Source organism: Lemur catta, chromosome 1, assembly GCF_020740605.2.
Source record: "Lemur catta isolate mLemCat1 chromosome 1, mLemCat1.pri, whole genome shotgun sequence".
Lineage (NCBI taxonomy): Eukaryota > Metazoa > Chordata > Mammalia > Primates > Lemuridae > Lemur > Lemur catta.
This window is the reverse complement of record NC_059128.1, coordinates 59306550-59326275: the sequence shown is the minus strand read 5'-3', so window position 1 is coordinate 59326275 and position 19726 is coordinate 59306550. Positions and strand designations below refer to the sequence as shown.

The 19726-nt window shown below is 35.9% G+C and overlaps 1 protein-coding gene across 7 annotated transcripts in view; it reads right to left on the bottom strand.

The window, feature by feature from the left end:
- Nucleotides 1–19726, bottom strand: part of HEATR5A (HEAT repeat containing 5A) — a 109064-nt gene that overhangs the window by 1719 nt on the left and 87619 nt on the right. For 5 of the 7 annotated variants that reach the window (XM_045569115.1, XM_045569148.1, XM_045569165.1 and 2 more), the window contains 9 exons: nt 18238–18417; nt 16012–16234; nt 13015–13263; nt 11532–11659; nt 9843–9990; nt 8729–9001; nt 6478–6702; nt 1723–1892; nt 64–277 (listed from right to left, as the gene is read on the bottom strand). In XM_045569115.1, the coding sequence (XP_045425071.1) occupies nt 64–277; nt 1723–1892; nt 6478–6702; nt 8729–9001; nt 9843–9990; nt 11532–11659; nt 13015–13263; nt 16012–16234; nt 18238–18417 (1810 nt within the window). The remainder of the gene's footprint in view (nt 1–63; nt 278–1722; nt 1893–6477; nt 6703–8728; nt 9002–9842; nt 9991–11531; nt 11660–13014; nt 13264–16011; nt 16235–18237; nt 18418–19726) is intronic. The other 2 variants (XM_045569137.1, XM_045569155.1) reach the window with 1 other exon arrangement.

The following is a 19726-nucleotide window of genomic DNA, read 5'->3' as shown; positions in this document are numbered from 1 at the left end:
AAACATTGAAATTTTGATTTTGGTGAGATTCTGAGTTTGCATGAATTTCGTGCTGAGACTTACGATGATGTTCTTCAGCAATAGTAACCAGTGCTTCCAAAACTTTTATGCCTTCTTGAAAGATCTGAAGCTCAGTAGTGTTTTCAGGTTTTCTCTTGTCTATTTCCTGCAGTTTTTCCACAATAGAGGATGCTAAAGAGTAAATGTATGGGTAGGAAACAGCTGGATTCGGGTACTGAAAAATGGAATGTAGGAGCTGATAGGTCTTGATTTGTACCTAATCAGATAAGAGACAAGAATAGCATAAACTGTAAATTTAAAAAACAAAGTCCCTGAGGACTCTTTGCAGTTAAAGTAGCAAAGGTATTTGAATTTATTTCTAATTTACCTTTAATTTTGAACATTCAAGTGCCAACAGGTATTGAAACTTTGATGCCAACAGTGGTTGTGATAGTTTGGAATGGGATAGACACATATGGGTAAAATAGGGAAGGATAACTATGAATGGTTAATTTTCATTGTTTTTTCTCATTCCCATGTCCCCCTGATGTCCTTCTCTATAATGTAAAAAACCTCCAAAACCAAAAACAAAACACGCACCAACTTGAAAAGTATTCTGATGATTTTCAAAAATGTTTAGACAAAAATTACGTATATTTGATGTTCAAATGTCATGGTCTGAAGGTTTCAAGGAACCATGTCTGGACCATAGTAATGGTGTGTCATCACGCCTCAGAGCCACCACTTGGAGACTGCTACACAAAGCTCCTGTAGGCAGCAGGCAACCAATGGGACAGAAAGATAAAAGGAAATGACTATACATCAAATATATAAATTATTTTAAGCTAATTGTGATGGTATTTTTTTTTGAGACAGGGTCTTACTCTGTCGCCGGGGCTAGAGTACAGGGACATGATCATAGCTCACTGCAACTTCAAACTCCTGGGCTTAAGCAATCTTTCTGGCTCAGCCTCCCAAAGAGCTCGGACTATAGGGACACGGCACCATGGCTGGATAATTTATTTTATTTTTCATAAAGATGGGGTTTTGCTATGTTGCCCAGGCTGGTATTGAATTCCTGCCCTCAAGGGATTCTCCCACCTCAACCTTCCATAGTGCTAGGATTACAGGCGTGAGCCACCACACCTGCCCTTTGACAGTATTTTAACAATTATTTTTTTCTGAGAGAAAATCTTGTTTCTATATCTTTAGTAGATATATTTGTGACCAGAAGCCACAACTTATTTTGTAGCATGTAAGAGAACAGGAAATTAGTCTAGCAACTAAAGGGGCCATAAACTTCAAGGAGATCAACTTCCTTGAATAGTTTTTGGAATGAGTTCCATTATCTCACAATTGAATGCATGTGTCAGAGTCTTCCTTTCTTTTTTTTCTTTTTTTAAGGAAATCCACTATAACAAGCTACAAAGTATATTATAAAAGTCCCTTATAAAGTTCTAGAGCTATACAATTTTTAGATTCTCCCATTTAAAATTTAGTTTTTAATATTTCCTCTTGTTCTCTATCCTCTCTATCCTTAGAGCCAAAGAACAAGGCCATAATTATTTGGCTTTGTCACCCGAGGAATAGAATAATCCAAAATCTAAAAATCAAAAATTATAGTCTGATACTTCTTGTTGGAGCCAATAAAATCACAAAGAAATTTTGCAAAAGCCTAAACATATTCCTATTACAAACATCTCTTTGCTGGAAGACACTTACCATAGGATCTTTTATCTCAAGAGTAGCCTTAAATTTCTCAATACAACGCTTCTGAAGGCATGGGATGGTAGTTACTTCTGGACTGGTAGACAAGATAAATACCGTGATAGCAGTAAGTAGACTGACTTCATCAAGTTCTTGATGTGTTCCATCGACTAAAGAGAAATGATCTATTAGAAACAGATCATATTTACTGCTTTATATATCTGCGTGAAGCTGTCTTTAGTTTAGTAGTAACAATTTCTTTTGCATATACAACAGATACAGACAATAAACACTGACTGACTGACTTTAAGAACACTGGCGAATGTACATGTTAAGATGTGCATCGTAAGTAATTCCAGAGACAAGAATTACCAAGGTAGTTATAATCTTCAAAGGTAAAGACATCAGTAAATATATATACACATTTACCAGGAATATACATTTACTAGTTGTGTAACCTTGGACATCTAACTCTATTTTCAGTTTTTTCATCTGTAAAGTGGAAATAACAATAGTACTCACATTGACAGGGTTATGAGAAGCAAATGACTCAATCCATGTGAAGCATTTGAAATAGCATACTACATACACTGCTCAAAATATATTAGCTATTACGTTATTATTTTTACTGCGCAGCAATACAGAAATGCTTGAACAATTATTTTATTCTTTGTTAAGTTTAAAGTATTTTGATAATACACGTAGCAACTGAAAATACCTTAGCACTTTTTCTATACATGCCATTTCACAGTAGGGAAAAATATGAAAACAGCTGTGGAGGCCACAATCATTTGAAGGAATTTTCTATTAGAAGTAATCTAACCTGCATTTCCCAAAGCCATACTCCCATTAAATAATTTTAATGAACCTGGTGTGAAAAATCAATGTTATTTGAAAAAGAAAGGTGTGGCAAATTCAACTTACTAAATTGTTTAAGAATGGCTTGTTACTTATGAAGAAATGGTATATGTATATAGTAGCTTCGGTCACATTCATTCAACAAATACTTAGGAAACACTATGTGCCAACCCCCTTTTAGGCACTGAGAATACAACTTACAGAGAGGATATATTAGGTTATTAAGTATGAAATGTCCAATTTCCTTAAATACTAAGTTTGACTGGTGATATCTCTGACATTTCACTTTGACACTTGTTGTATTTTTATTGTGAAGGTATATCCTCAGTCTTTCTTTTTTTTTTTTTTGAGACAGAGTCTCACTCTGTTGCCTGGGCTAGAGTGAGTGCCGTGGCGTCAGCCTAGCTCACAGCAACCTCAAACTCCTGGGCTTAAACGATCCTACTGCCTCAGCCTCCCGAGTACCTGGGACTACAGGCATGCGCCACCATGCCCGGCTAATTTTTTCTATATATATATTTAGTTGGCCAGATAATTTCTTTCTATTTTTAGTAGAGACGGGGTTCTCGCTCTTGCTCAGGCTGGTCTCGAACTCCTGACCTTGAGCAATCCACCTGCCTCAGCCTCCCAGAGTGCTAGGATTACAGGCGTGAGCCACTGCGCCCAGCCCTCAGTCTTTCAAATGCACATCTTGGCTTGTGATTATCTTTCAAAAAAATTTTTGGAGCAATTCTTGTGAAACCATGGATAAGTCAAAAATTCATGTTATTTTCTATTATGAGTTCCACCGTGGAACCAATGCAGCACAGATAGCTCGAAATATCAACAAAGTGTTTGGGAAGGATATTGCTAATTGAACACACAGTACATTGATGGGGTTTGAAAAGTTCCATTCTGGTGGTTTTCATTTTGAGAATGAGCCATGTGGACAACCTGAGACCAAGGTAGATAATGATAAGCTGAAAGCTGTAGTGGAAGTGAATCCATCTCAACCTACATGTGAATTAGCAGCAAGGTTTGATGTTACTATTCCAACAATACTGGACCATTTGAAACAAATCGGCAAGGTAAAGAAACTGGATAGAAGGGTTCTGGGTTAAGATTTTGACCTGACCCTGGCCAACATCTTAACAGTAACCTCATGAGAGACTGGGAGCCAGAACCAACTAGATAAACTGCTTCTCAATCTCTGACCCACAGAAACTGTCAGATAACAAGTGCTTGCTATTTGAAGCTACTAAGTTTTGGGGCAACGTGTTACGCAGCTGTCACAATCAGCTCCTTCTCTAATTTCTCTCAGTAGCTATTCTAAATCCTGTTCTAGCCTCACTCACTGATACACAACCAAAAAAACCATTTTTGGTGTGTGATGAAAGAGACAAGCTCATCATAATGCTCAACATATAGACTTATAATGTATTGTTTTCCATTCTTACCTCTTGTTCTTTCCTTATACTGGCAGAGGTTAATCCTTCTAAATGTGTTGTAAATTTTACTCCTTCTGCCTAGACAGGGATGCTGCTTTCCTCTCTAATACTTCTTACTTCAATCTCATCTCTACCTCCTTTTTCCTCTGTATGAAATCATGCTAGAGTCTCACCTTTAAAAAAAAAAAAAAGTATTCCTTAACCCCACACCTTTCCTTCAACTATTTCTCCTCTTCTTGTCAAGAAGAGCCTATACTTGATCTTTTTCCCCCCTTATCTCTCATTTGTTACCTCAACACTGTGAACGCTATCTCCCATATTGTTTGACTTCTCTGTAGTATTTTTATACTCCTGACCACTCCTTTTCTATTAAAACTATCTTTTCTTTGACTTCTATGACTACATTATTTTCTGAATCTCCTCTCACCTTGATTTTAGTCCCCTTCTTGCTCCATAAACTCAAGTCAGGTGATTTCATTATCCTATAGCTTGTGCTGACAACTCTCAAATATATGTACTACAAAATTATCTCTAGCCCAGACCACTTTCTTGAACTCCAGACCTGCATACATCTGCCCCACTCACTTATCCGATAGGCATTTCAAACTCAACTCACTATCTTCCCCTGAAAACCCTTACTTGGTTATTTCTATTAATGGCACCAGGGGTGCTCAAGTTACCATACCCTTTCAATTTCTAAATCAAACTATCAGTAAATTCTGTTGAAAATTGCTTAATAGTTTGTTTTCATCATTCTACTCCTCTTTATCCATACTGCTCTTATCTCCAACAGTTTGGCTTTCTTTATACTGCTGCCAAGAGTGATCCTTTAGAAATCCAAATCCTATCACATTACTTTGCTTCTTAAAAAGCCTTTAATGATTCTGCATGCCAATTAAAGGCAGTCCAAATTACAAATCATACCTAACCCTCCATAATCTGGCCCCATACACCATCCAACTTCATTTCTTTCCCCACGAATTCACCACCCTCCTACTCTTCCCCTTAAACCCACACTCTCTCATTGCTATACTCACTGTCCCTAAATGTACCATAATATTTAGGTCTCCAGGTTTTTGATCATCATTTCTATGATGTCCATGTGGAGAAAGCTTTTTAATCCTTTGAGAAATTGACTCTTCTGAGAAGGCTCTTGTGGTAGATACACAGATGCACCACTGAGAGCCCCTTTAAGAGAGAATGTGCTGCCCAGCTGTGGGGAGTGTGATCAGCTATCAGCTCCTTCAGGGTCAGCTTCAGCTACAGAGAGCTGCCTCACCTGAGATCAAATTATTCCTGGGGCAGCCCATATCTGAGGTAGAGTATGAAGGCCAGCCCATATCTGTCATATATAAGACACTCTGACGGGCAATCTCACTTCAGAACTCTCTTGAGAGGTTCACTGAGATTTGTTGGGGAAGTGCTTTACAGTTTGACTTCTTTTGCCCAATATTGCCTTCTCTTTTTTCTTCACAGATGTTGTTCCTTAATAAACTTCTTGCTCCCCAAAGTCCATTAAGAGTGTGCTTTTAAAGAACCTTACTTGTGACACTGCCTGATTTACTCAAACAGTGCTTATTACTCACATTTTTTTTTGACAATTACTATCCTTTTTATTGTACCACAAATGCAGTGATAAGACATTATTATTGCCTTCAAGAGCTCCTTATGGTATTAATCACACCTTACTGCAATTCATAGGAACCAGACTCCATTAGACTCCCAACTTATGGTGAAGTGAGTGGTTAATAAATGCTGAATTCAATTGAAAACTTTTAACATATGAAAGCAAATATGGTGAATTGTGACATAAACAGAAGAAAGAAGGCAGGGATAATGTATAATATATCTAAAGACTTTTTACAATCACTATAACATACTGTTGGAAAATAAAAACCACATAATAAGAAAGGAGAAAAACAAATTTTAATGACTGGCTATCATTTATTGATATATGCCAGGTAATAAGACGCTTTTGATATATTATGTTACCACTCTAAAAATTTCTGCAACGTAATATTCTTATTAATGAGAAAACTAAGGCTCAGAAAAATTGGGAACTTGGTTAGTCACTTAGCTATTAATAGTAAATGCTGGAGTAATGAACCAAATTGGTCTTATTTTATATTTAAAATGTACGGCTTATGCACATTTCAGTATACTCTATTAAAAAGTTCTATTAGCTAGACATGGATCATATTACATTTTTAAATAAACATATATCTGAAAGTCTTCCACTGTCAACGTAATGTATAGGCTGCCTGTCGTTTAACTGTCATTAAAGTTTAAAGATACTAAAATGAGAGCTTGGGTGTTTTCTATCTATCTACTTATATTTCCTCAGTGAGTCATCAATATTTACCATATTCACTCATCTCTAGGTGAGATGGCCAAACTTGATCAAGTAAATAGCTTATCCTCAGAAAACTGTTCCTCTCACTTTTTAAAACAAACTGAACAACTGCTTCTAAACAGCCTTAATTACCTGGATCCCAACAGTCAAGAATTGTTGTTAGAGCATTTCGGAGAAGGTCAGTCCAAGCAGTTTGGCTCTTTTCTGCTCGGGCCATAGGAGAAGATAATATTCCTTTTAGAGCCTGTAGGGAAGCTGCAACTGTTGAAGATAACTGGCCCCCAGGTAACTTCACAGCAGTCTCTCTGAGGACCCCGATTGTGAGGTACAATATAGTAGGGAGAACTGAGATGCTTCCTGTAAGATATGTTTTTAAAAAACACTCTGGATTTCAACACATATATATATATATAGTTCCAAAAAGAAATCATCAATGAGTAAGACAATGTCAGAGATTTCTATAGCTTTTAAGATTATTTGCCCCCACTCCAAGATTATTTTTCATAAAGGAGTATAACTGCTAAGATAATTTAAGTAACTTTATTAAGATTTTAAGTTTAGATTAAATTTTGATGGTTATAACTACAGATGTTATTTAAATTGAATCACTTAATATCATTATGCTTTTGTTGTTGTTTTACTTGGCAGTTGACAGATGATTATTTTTTACTGTGGTAAAATACTTGTAACATAAAATTTACCATTTTAACCACTTTTAAATGCACAATACAGTGGCATTAGGTACATTCACAACTGTTGTGCAACTATCACCACTATCCATTTGAATATATTTTATATTAAACTCTTTTTCAAGAAATTTGGAGAGATCCACTTACTATAAGTTTTCATGCCCATTAAGGAGTTGAAAAGTCAGTTATAAGTTTAAAATATAAGTAAAGAAACTAAAGCTAAAATGGTCAATTTAATTTTCTTAGAGGCTACTCAATAAAACTCATATAGTTTATTTTACCCCTAATTTTCTGCTAGTCACGTTTCCTGCCACTTCTGGTGTAAGACAGTGTAAGAACAAGGAGTACAGTTTTTAATTCAAATTGAAGCTTAAAGTCATGAAGCTAAAAATAAGAGAGCACATAAATTGGTCAGGAATACATTTAAGCAAAAATATGTTTACCTATAAGAAGTATTATTAAATACTAAATACCTATTATGTGCTAGATTTCAGAGAGTATACAAAATTTGGTGGGAAACAAGACATATACATCTATATATATTTTTATCTTCTATATATAATAATCAATTACATATGTTAGGTCTGGGGCCAAGAGAGAGACACATGAAGCCTCATGTGTAGCAAAATGCTGTTTATTTTGAGCTTCTGGGTGGAGGCCAAAGAGCATCACACTGAGGGAGGTGAAAGCCTTGGGTTTTATAGAGGGTTTCTCAGTGGGGAGTGAGTATCCGGGTCAGAATAGCCACCACAATAAATTTTTTTAAACAACCAATTTCTGGGACCCCTGCATCAGTCTCATCCTGTAGACATAAGGGAGGGGGGTAGCTTCATCCTTATCAGGGGGGATAGGAATGCTGGCTGCAGCTGTCTGTTAGATTTACAACGTTCGGGGACTCTCCAGACTCCTGTGGCTATTGTTTTACAAGCCTAAGTTTTCCATTAACCGCATTCCATCCTCTACATACTTTTTGGGTTCCCACCTGGAACAAACCTAACAACATATAATACCTCTATATGACAGATAAAAGCTACAGACCTACATATAGAAATAACCTGTGTATATACATGAAAAGACAAAACTCATATGGGCTAGAGTTTTTAGGGAAGCCTGTACAGATAAGGTAGGCCTGGAGTTAAACTCTGAAGGAAGAAAAATTTTAAGAACCAGAGAAAGGTCGTTTCAAATCAAGTGACAATATGGACAACAGCCCAGAACAAGGATGAACATGACGCCTCCTGGGTTTAAGATTTGTATACAGAAGGAATCAGGAAAAGGCAATGACTCAGCAGAGCTGTATGGAGAACCATAAATACTATGTTAAAGAGTATGGACTAAATTCCAAACAGAACTGGATATGAAGACAAATTTATATCATCACTGAAGCAGGAAAAGTCCATTAGATATGGTATACCAAAAAATGTCCAAGAGCTAATAATTGCCACTGACTGGTTTAAACTATTGTCAATCATAGAAGAGGATATCTATAGTATTTGCTGTGTCTATATTTTTATCCTTTTAGTAAAACAAATTACTATACAGAATGTAATCCTAATCTTACAGGATAAAAGACAATACCCAAATGTTTGGGTTAGTATTCATTTAAGGAGACAAAGAGTAGCAACTAGGTTCCATTATCTATTACCATTTCTTTCCTTCCACATTAAGTCAAGCAATCACATACCACAGCATACCTTCAGGAGAGCACACTGCAGGAAGTTCAGAGAGAATAACCAATGCAGCTGAAACCAATCTACTTCCATCTTCTGACAGCATCTGTGGCTTTGTAGCTTTTACTCCTGGGCTACCTGTCAATTTAGGATTTAGTTCTGGGAGCTGTCTAACTAGAATGCATACACACAATTCCAGTGTTGCAAAGACCAAAGACTTCCCAGGCACAAGTCCTCCTGTGTCCTTTCCCTCTCCAAACTCTGGCAGGGTTTCCTTTTCAGCAGCCCCATCATCGACTAAAAGACAGAAACAATAGTGTTTAATAAATACTTCGTGCTTGCTTTGCTTCTGGTAGATGGCAACTTAGTTAATTTCTGTTATAGGTAACACATTTAATGACTAAAGTTATGGGTATTAAAGACTGAGTGAGGAAGCAGTTATGGAGGTAAAAGTAGTCATCTTTATTATGACTTCTTATTGCAATGGATCAAAAGAGGTCTTTGTAACCCCATCAGCCTTAAAATATTGCCTGGTTATTTCCTTGCTGTTAAGAATGTAAACCTGACAGCTGGAGCTCCAGCAGTGACAATGTGACCCTAGGTATTGATAGTGGCTGGGAAGAAAGATAGAAGCCTAGGTCCCCAATATCTTTAAGAAGGTGCCATACCAGCCCCAGATTGCCTCATTGTGGACTTCCTTTGAGATGAGAAAATAAATCTTTGTGGTTTAAATCCACTGTTTTCTATTATATGTAGTCAAATGCAATCTGAAATGATAAACTCACCAATATCATATTAGACTTGTAAATGGGCAATTCACAAAAATAAGTCATCAAAAATTGTCAGTAGTTCTTTCTATGTACATTGCTAAACATAGGTAAAGCAAGTACTCTAGTAGTATAAGGAATTTTTTTCTCCCAGGTTTTGCTAAAATTCTTATTTTCTCAAAGAATAGTAGTTTAGCTACTGACAATATCCAAGCTAACATGTAGAGGTGAATGAAAATGAGAGGATTTAAAGCCATTCCTAGACACATTTCATTTTTACTATACAAAATAGATTATCAAAACTATAAAGATATAGTAAATAATATTTTAAAAAATAATGATGCTATTTGGCATTAAGGGTTAACATTTACCTTCTGCACTTCGTCTTTTCTCCTTCACATGTTCTTGAGCTGCGCAGATAATCTGCCTTACCACTTCAAGTGAAGCCAGTTGAATGGAAGGGGACTCTCTGGTCAAAATTACTCTATGTAGCACATTCAGCAACTCGATGCCCAAGTCCTATCACAGAAAATATGTAAGGTACACTGTTTTTGAAATTATGCTTTTTTTTTTTTTGGTAAAAAATACCAATGTTAAATGCCATGACAAAATTCAGAAAAATAGAATATAACGAATTACTAATAAAAAAATAAAGATGTTAGTGCAATGAAGTTATATAATACTTGCTCCACTATAAACCAGCTCCAGATTATCTATTGCCAAATCTTGTGGGAGATGGCACCACGACAAAAGATCATTTTCACACAGGTACTAAACTGGGAAAACAGAAAAGGAAATTTCCAAAACAACATCTGAAATTTGGCTAAAATAATACAAGGGCTGACATGTACATTCCCAGATTTTTTTTTAAGAGACAGCGTCTTGCTCTGTTGCCCAGGCTGGAGTGTAGTGCCGTGAACTGTGATTCGAACTGCTCACTGCAACCTTGAACTCTGGAGCTCAAGCAATGCTCCCACCTCAGCCTCCCAAGTAGCTAGGAGTACAGGCATGTGCTACGAAGCTCGGCTAATTTTTTCTATTTTTAGTAGAGACAGGTCTCACTCTTGCTAAGGCTGGTCTCAAACTCCTGACATCAAGCGATCCTCCTGCCTCAGCATCCCAAAGTGATGGATTATAGATGTGAGCTATAGCATCTGGCTGATTCCTAGATTTATGTTAAGGTTTTCTACTAATAATAAAAAATGAAAGAAAACTATGGTATTAAAAGTGGATCATAAAATAATAAGATAGGATAAATAGCTCTCTAAAGAATAAAATACACTGGAGAAATACCATTCCATTCTCTCTTTTCTTTTTTTATTGATTAGACTGGATGCTTGCTTTCTTCTTTGAAAATAACAGAGTAAGACTGTCATTATAATACTTGTTTTAAACATACGGAGAAAGTAAATACAAAGAATTTAATTAATGCCTAAGAGTCAATGATAACAAAGGTAATATACTGGATAAAACATGATGCTAAGAGTATCTGCTCAAATGCATACTTGTCCTTGAGAAAAGCAGTTAAAGGAAGTGCCATATTTTGTACAGCAATCCTTCTAACCATGGCCACAGCTGGGTCAGATCTTAGTGCCTGAGTCTACCTATAGGCTAGGCAGCAGTCTCTTAACAAGACCTGGAGGGAGAACTCGGCCAACAAGAATACTTTGCAATGAACAGTAACTACACGAACCAATTAGATTCTCCTGGGGAAATGCAATATAAGATATAGACATATACAAAGGGCAGGCTGCACAGAAGCAGGAAAAGCAAAGGACTAATGCCATATATTACTAGTGGTTACTGTTCTGGATAATGCAATATAGAACCTTCCCATCACTGCAGAAAGAAGCAGAGAAAGAATGTGGTAGAGTCAGAGGCACGATTGCTCCTGAGTCACCACATATGCTGATGGCATTCTGGTTCAAAGGCCTAGCTGTGCAGCTGTTTAGTTTTCTTTTTTATTTCTCTGTGTTCACCTTCTGTTTGTTGTAGTAAACTGAACATGTTTCTGTTCCTTCAAGTCTACAGAAGCCTTACAAAAAAACCCAAGAAATCACCTGATCACTGCCAATTTTAGACCTGGGCCAAGGAACATCTAGAAGCGCCTGTAATGCATGTAAACAAGCAGTAATGCTTTCCATGGTTGCATCTGAGCGTAAGGAACACAGAAATTCCACACTGATTCCTGTGGAAAGCAAAAAAGAGAAGGAGGCTTCTTTGAGATTCTCAGTTAAATAATTAATCTTCTATTTTGACAAGATACACATATAAGCTTAGCAAAAAGGTATTAAATCACAATGAATTTAAGACTCTAAAACTATTAGGAGATAAGGCAAGTTCCTTAACTGTTTTCATTTATATACACACAAAGAATAATCTCCACTGGGCTTGTACAGTAGTTGCTTAGTTGCTGTGAAATAGTTCAAAGATGCAAAAATTAGAATAAAATTGTACCAGAGAACTTAACATAAAGTATCGTACCTTTATATTATCTAAAATTTATCAAGTGATTATTATGTATCAGGCACTGTGCTCTACATGTATCATTCTATTAAGTACTTATAATAACTGATGAAGTAGGGACTATGATTACTACTCAATTTCAGATAGAGAAATGAGCACACAGAGCTTAAGTAATTTATTTAAAAATTTATTTTTAATCAAATAATAATAGTGAGCTTGAGTAACTTAATTTGTTCAAGGTCAGTCACAATGGTGCACATCAAGAATTTGAAGTCAGGTAGTTGAACTGAATACCTTATGCTCATAATAACTCTACAATCCTTCATTCCATAAGTTTGTTTTTAAAAAGCTGTCATCCTAAGGCAACTGGAAATAAATTTTTAATATATTCAATGATATAGGAATCTGGTCATGTCTAGCCTAGGAATGAATAATAATAGAAGTTCTATGAACCATAAATTTTAATTTAATCTTTTGCCTTTACAACACTCATATTTCATTTAATCAATAAATTCTTTAAAGGTAATGATCTTATAGTTTGTTTCCTCAGAACTAGGTTAAATATGGAAAACCATTTATTCCATTTATGGTAGAAGCTCACATTTCACTTTAAAAAATGAAGATTCAGGAAGGCTAAAAATGGGTTAAATTTCATAAATCTAAAAATCTTAGTAATCTTTGATCTTTTATTGAACCTACTTTTTAGAACCTTGCAACCCTTGAGAACAAGGGGTAAAACTCCTCAGTATATTGGTATTTTTTAATATATATACTGAGAAATTCAGAACATTTGGAGATACCACATGGATCTTTTCAAAATCATGTGGAAAGATCTAGGCTTCTCCTACAATTTCTATAATTGATTTGACTTGATGCAAAAGTCAACTGTAATAGAGTTCTAGACTTAAAAATAATAAAACTTGTCATTTTACAAAATGTATACAAGTTTACCCAGTATACATATCAAGACAATCATTAACACCTAACAAAGAATAAAGTGACAGCCACCAAGAGGCAGCAAGGCAAAATTTAAGAATAATCCCTGTAAGATGTAAGCTTGTAAGCTCTTTTACTGACCTAAAATAAGATGGAATCTATCAGTGTAGACATCCTCAGGAGACTTAACTATAGCCCCAGATGACGAACCCTGACACATGGAAGTTGGTGTTACAGGCCTCGAGAGATCAGATGCTCCTTCATCTGGGTCAGCAACAACAAAGCCTGTGCTTGTAAGCCACAATGCTGTAGCATGAAGGATAAGTGCCCAGGAGTGGTAATAATGCCACTTTGCATTTTCACTAGTCTCTGCTGTGTAGAAAGCACCACCTACCAAAAAAGGGAAGCAAACAGTTTCGGGAGGAATAAAAGAAGAGATTAGCTTCTAGTACATTTTCTCTTTTCTCTGTCACAAGCTATAGACCATTTCTATCACTCTGAAAGTTCCCTTGTACTCTTTTTCAGTAAGTCCTCTATACCCCAAGGCAACTACTTCCTGATTTTTATCAGCATAGATTAGTCTTGCCTGTTCTTGGATTTCATATAAATGGAATCATATATACAGTATATATTCATTTGTGACTGACTTTTTATTAGCCCCAAAATGTTTTTAGACATTCATTCGTGCTGCTATGTTACCAATATTTCATTATCAATGTTTTTATTTCTCCTAGGAATACAACTGCTGCATCATAACATCATAAGGCTGATTTACCTTTAACTTGTAAGAAATTTGCAGGCTAATTCTTTTTTTTTTTATTTTTTGGGGACAGAGTCTTGCTCTGTTGCCCCGCCTAGAGTGCAATGGCATCATCAGAGCTCACTGCAACCTCAAACTCCTCGACTTGAGTGATCCTTAGCCTCCCAAGTAGCTGGGACTATCGGCGTCTACCACTGTGCCCACCTAATTTTTCTTCCATTTTTAGTAGAGACAGTGTCTCACTCTTGTTCAGGATGGTTTCGAACTCCTGAGCTCACGCAATCCTCCAGCCTCAGCCTCCCAGAGTGCTAGGATTACAGGCATGAGTCACCGTGCCGCACCCTGGCAGGCTAATTCTTAAGCTTTTATAACCAATTAATAGATAATTAATTATAATATTATATAATATTAATATGTTAATTTATTATACATTCCAGAGAGAGTGGAACAGGTCAGTCTCCAGGAGTGGAGAAAGACCTGCTTTTATAATTTAATAATAAAATATTTTAAAACAAAATATGTGTATATATGTGTTTAAAACAAATACCAATAGCCATTTATCCACTTCTAAGACAGACATTAACATTTTGCCTTCTTTTACTTTCTTTCTTTCTTCCTTTTTTTTTTAGAGATAGGGTCTTGCTCTGTTGCCCAGGCTGGAGTGTAGCAGTGCAATCATAGCTCACAGCAGCCTCAAACTCTTGGGCTTACGTGATCTTTCTGCCTCAGCCTCCTGAGTAGCTGGGACTATAGGTGCACACCACCATGCCTGGCTAATGTTTTTTCTTTCTTTTTACTTTTTGTAGAGACAGGGTCTTGCTATGTTGCCCAGGCTGGTCTCAAACTCCTGGCCTTAAACAATCTTCCTGGCTTGGCCTCCTGAAGTGCTGGGACTACAGAAACATGCCACCATGCCCGGCTTTATTTTGTTAAACCTCCCTTACCTTTTTTCTTAAAAAACCTAAAACTTTGTTACAACAGTGAATCCTTGCCCCTCCTTTCATTGCCAATTTCTTTAAGTCAGTGTGAATCATCAACGATGATTTTAATACTTTTACAATAATGTACATATTCATTAATAATGTAAGCTATATTTTAGTGTTTAAAACTTTACTTAAAAGGCATATTGTATGCATTCTTTTTGAACTTGTTTTTTTAACTGACATTATGCCTTTGAGATTTACTTATGTTGATATATGTCTGTCATTCATTTTTACTACTAAATTATATCAATAAATCAGTTTATTTCCATTTTGTTTCAATTTTTATGCCATTGAAAAGTACAATATAGAAGTTGCTTCTTCCATAAATAACCTAATCATAATCTTTGTCCATTTGCTATTTGGTGTTTATCATTTTCTTATTGATTGATCAATCCTTTATGTATATAATTTAATACTACTCCTTTGTGGTTGCATGCCTTACAGATATTCTCTCCCAGTCTATAGCCTGTCCTTCCTTTCACCCTCTTAAAACTAATGTAATCAGTCATTTATGGTTTGTGTGGATTACCTGATACATTTTTTTTACTTAAGATCATAAAGATCTATCAGCTTTACAGTTTTGCCGTTAGCATTTTGACCTTTAGTAGAACTGGACTTTACTTTGTAAGTATGGGGTGGAAATAGGGATCTAATTTTTATAGTTACTAATACTGCATTTTAGGGGTTGGTTATTTGGTAGCCAGTGGGCACAGTGACTCACACTTATGATCCCACTACTTTGGGAAGCCAAGGAGGGAAAATCGCTTGAGGCTAGGAGTTAAAGACCAGCCTGAGCAACATAGTAAGGCCCCTGTCTCTACAAAAAATAGAAAAATCAGCTGGGTATGGTGGCACACACCTGTATTCCCAGCTATTTAGGAGGCTGAAATAGCAGGATCCGCTTGAGCCCAGCCCAGAAGTTTGAGGTTGCAGTGAGCTATGATCATGCCACTGCACGCTAGCCTGGGCAACAGGGTGAGACCCTGTCTCAAAAAAAAAAAAAAAAAACAACTTAAAGATTTTCAATCAAGGAAATAACAAAACAATGAAATATTATTTTATTCCCATCAGGTTAACAAAAATCATTAAGTATGGTAATATATCATGTTGGGAAGGTATGCAGAAACTGAAACATGTTGCAGGTGAATGTATAAATTGTTATATCCCCTTTAGAGAGTAATTTGGCAGTATCTTATGAGGTAAGATGTGCATGCCTTACTATCTCATGAATCAACTTCTAGGTACCTACCCTAAAGCAACTCTTGCATGCTTATTCTGTGAGTGAAAATTATTCTGGGGAAAACGTTTCAGATAAATGTTACCTGCTAAAGAAGAAATTTTGAAAATATAAGTTACTGTCACTCTAGGAATTATCTAAATATTTTACCTCCTTACCCTCAGCAGGAAGTTGGGAGGCAAATTCTGAAGGCAAAGTTAAGAGAGCAAAATCCTGAAGTGCAGCAAGCCAGAGTCTGCTTAGTGTGCCGAGATCTGTGTAGACTAAGTCAAGCAGTCCATCTGATGAATATGATCCATTTCTGACACTTTCTTCTAAATAGGTGATAGTCTTCAAAGGTTGTTTGTGGGTTTTATGTCTTTGTACAGCAATTATGTAGACCTGTTAAAAGGTTAATTTAAAAATAGGAAAATCTTTTATCTGCTAAGAAGGTGCATAATATTTTTATATCTTCCTGAAGAGGCAGATTTACCTTTGAGCATACTGGATTTGAAATGCATAGTGATATCAAGAAGGCACATATGTGAAACCACACATAGAACTGGGGTAGAAAGCGCTAAAAATATTATCTTCAATGAGATGCATTAAGGATAACAAACACCTGGTAAATATGCTGCCACTTTGCATATCTGCAACCACAGCATCTATAATCGATTGATCCTGGCACTCTTTCTCATGAAGCCTAGTTATGGCCTCATAATCCCAACACATGGGCCACCTCTGAACTAAAATACTGAAAATATTTTCATTCAAACTTACCACTAAATCACTACAAAAAGTGTACATAAATAGATTTAACAAGGACTACAGAATATTAAAGTACTCAACTTAGTACGTAACATGTACTATCCCTTTATCTACAAATCTAAAATACAAAATGCTCTGAAAAAATGTATTGTGGCAAACTAATCTAGTGGCAAAAGTCACTGAACTCATGTGAAGTTATTTATAGTCTTTATATACAACACAGTATGAATATTCAAACATTTTACTACAGATATATTAATGTGTTGGATTATAGATTCTATGGTATTGCCCCAGACTTCCAAGACGGATACATGAAATATGTACTGTATTACTTTTCTAAAATCCCTGAAATTCTACCAAATATATCTGCTCCAAGGATTTCAGAAAAGAGATTATGGACCTCAATTACACAGAATATGTTGGTCAGTCATTACTTATCTTTACTGAGAAAAGAACAGGAGGAGGTAATGGGCTTAAGCAAGGGCACAGAGATTTCAATTATTATAAATAACACCACATGAGCAGAATTGTCTGTAAAATAGGTTACAGATTTTCTGTTTACTTTAGTAAAAGCATGTTTTAAAAGCATAAAAAGCCAGGCATGGTGATGTACGTCTGTAATCTCAGTTACTTGGAGGCCAAAACGTGAGGATCACTTGAGCCCAGGAGTTCAAGATGAGCCTGGGCAATACAGCAAGACCCCATCTCAAAAAAAAAAAAAAAAAAAAAAAAAGCACAAAGACTTGACTGTTAAACATAATTAGATCCAGATTATGACATCTAGGCAAAACTACTTCTTAATAAAGGTTTGTCAACTCTAAATAATAACAAAAGTAGCTCCACTGGAGGAAATCCTTCTGTACATGTTAGTTAATTCTCTCAGTTGCAATCTGAGACTATATGCCTTTCATTAAAGTGATGTATGAACCAAGACTGGCTATGTTTGGTAAATGATGAAGTTGAGTGATGGGTATTTGTGGATGCATTATATATACTATTCTATCTCCCTTTGTACATGCTTAAAAAAATGATATAGCTTTCCTCTTGATTAGAAAAGTAAATAAATAAAAATTAAACATTTTATTACAAGATTTCTTTATTCTTAGAAAATAAAATGACTGCTATTTAATATTCAAAAGTCATTGTATGAAAGAGTGTTAAAAAAGATTAAAGTAGATGTTACAGAGTTGAAACAGCATATAAGCAGACCCACATTTCCAAGAATTCAGATTTTGATATAATAACAGTTGATTTCCATTGGCTGTTTTTTTTCTTTTTTTAAAGAGACAAGGTCTTGCTATATTGCTCCTGAGCTCAAGCAATCCTTCCACCTCAGCCTCCTGAATAGCTGGGAATAGGCGCCTGCAACCGTGCCCAGCCTCCATTGGCTATTATAAAGTATCTCTGGCTCATAACTGGTCCTGCTTAAAGCAGTAGATAACACACTATGGAGGGCTCTTTACAATACTTGGCCAACATGTCAATTAACATAAAAATTAATCTCATGTTAGAAGTCTCTTGTTTACCTTAAAAACGGACTTATTTGTAGTTAATTTTAAGTAGTTAATTTTGGTTTATGACCTAAGGTGTTTATTAACAACTTCCAAAATTCCAGTTATAAATTAAGAAGTACCAACCTCTGCCCAGGCTTTTAGCACAGCTAAGATCTCCATGGTAGAAGCACTTTCATTATATAAATGACTTACAGCTTCTTTTCCAGCTTGTATTTTTGTTAATGATGAAACAAGCAACTGATGAACTCTTCGGAGATCATTAAGGTCACTTACAACTCCACTTGTTATCCAGGCACTGCAAACCTAGTTTTTAAGAAAATCAAAAGTCACATTTAAAAATTATAAACATCATCCTTGTGAGTTCAGCAGAGCTCACCCACATCTCAAGAATCTAGGCCGGGCGCGGTGGCTCACGCCTGTAATCCTAGCTCTGGGAGGCCGAGGCGGGTGGATCGCTCGAGGTCAGGAGTTCGAGACCAGCCTGAGCAAGAGTGAGACCCCGTCTCTACTAAAAATAGAAAGAAATTATCTGGCCAACTAAAAAATATATATACAAAAAAATTAGCCGGGCATGGTGGCTCATGCCTGTAGTCCCAGCTACTAGGGAGGCTGAGGCAGTAGGATCGCTTAAGCCCAGGAGTTTGAGGTTGCTGTGAGCTAGGCTGATGCCACGGCACTCACTCTAGCCCGGGCAACAAAGTGACACTCTGTCTCAAAAAAAAAAAAAAAAAAAAAGAATCTAGCCACTGAAACCATGCTGCTATCAAGAAATCCAATGAAATGAGGCTGATAATGATAGTCAAAAGCCAGCATTTCAAAAAGGAATGAAATCTAACGAGGAAGCAAGGAAACTAGTGCTACTAAGTATATAAATTGAAGATTTTAGATGTATTAACATGGAGAAATGAAGCCATAAAATCATGATCATAAATGCTTAGATTGATAGTTGAATTAAATCTCTAATCTTGATTATTTCATCTCATTATTTTTAAACCAGAGATTGTGTGGTTAACTAATGTAACTTAGTTAAAAGATAAACCATTTAACATTTAACATCCTGAAGATTTTGAGTCTTTTGAAGATAGTATATTTTTAATTTTAAAAATAAAACATCATTAATAATTCTGCAATGCAAAATGTTTACACAATTATCTATGGTTCTTCCAGATAGACGCATGATACTTCTTTTTTCTTAGAGAAGATTTATTTGTCCTCTTCTGTGTATTTATTTAGTTTTTGTTTCACTTCACAAAAGATTTCAAGTGGCTTACAGCAAGAACACATATAATAAAGTGATGATAAATTAGAGATGCAGTATAACATTTAACACAGTTCTTTGAATATTGGAGGCACTCAAGTATTTCCTAAATACACTTGAATAAAAGAAAGTTGAAAGAACTAAAACTGGTTTTCCTCATTATGTTTATCATTTATTTACGCCAGTCCAACTTTTCATTATTTCAGGTTACTCAAGGCTACATATTGAGTGTTTGACAACCTATTCCGAAAAAAGCAACTATTTAAAATTGTATATTATATGGCTCTTAGGTATATCAAAAAATGTTCAACCTCACTTGAAATACAAATCTAAACTTCTGTGATACACTTTTTA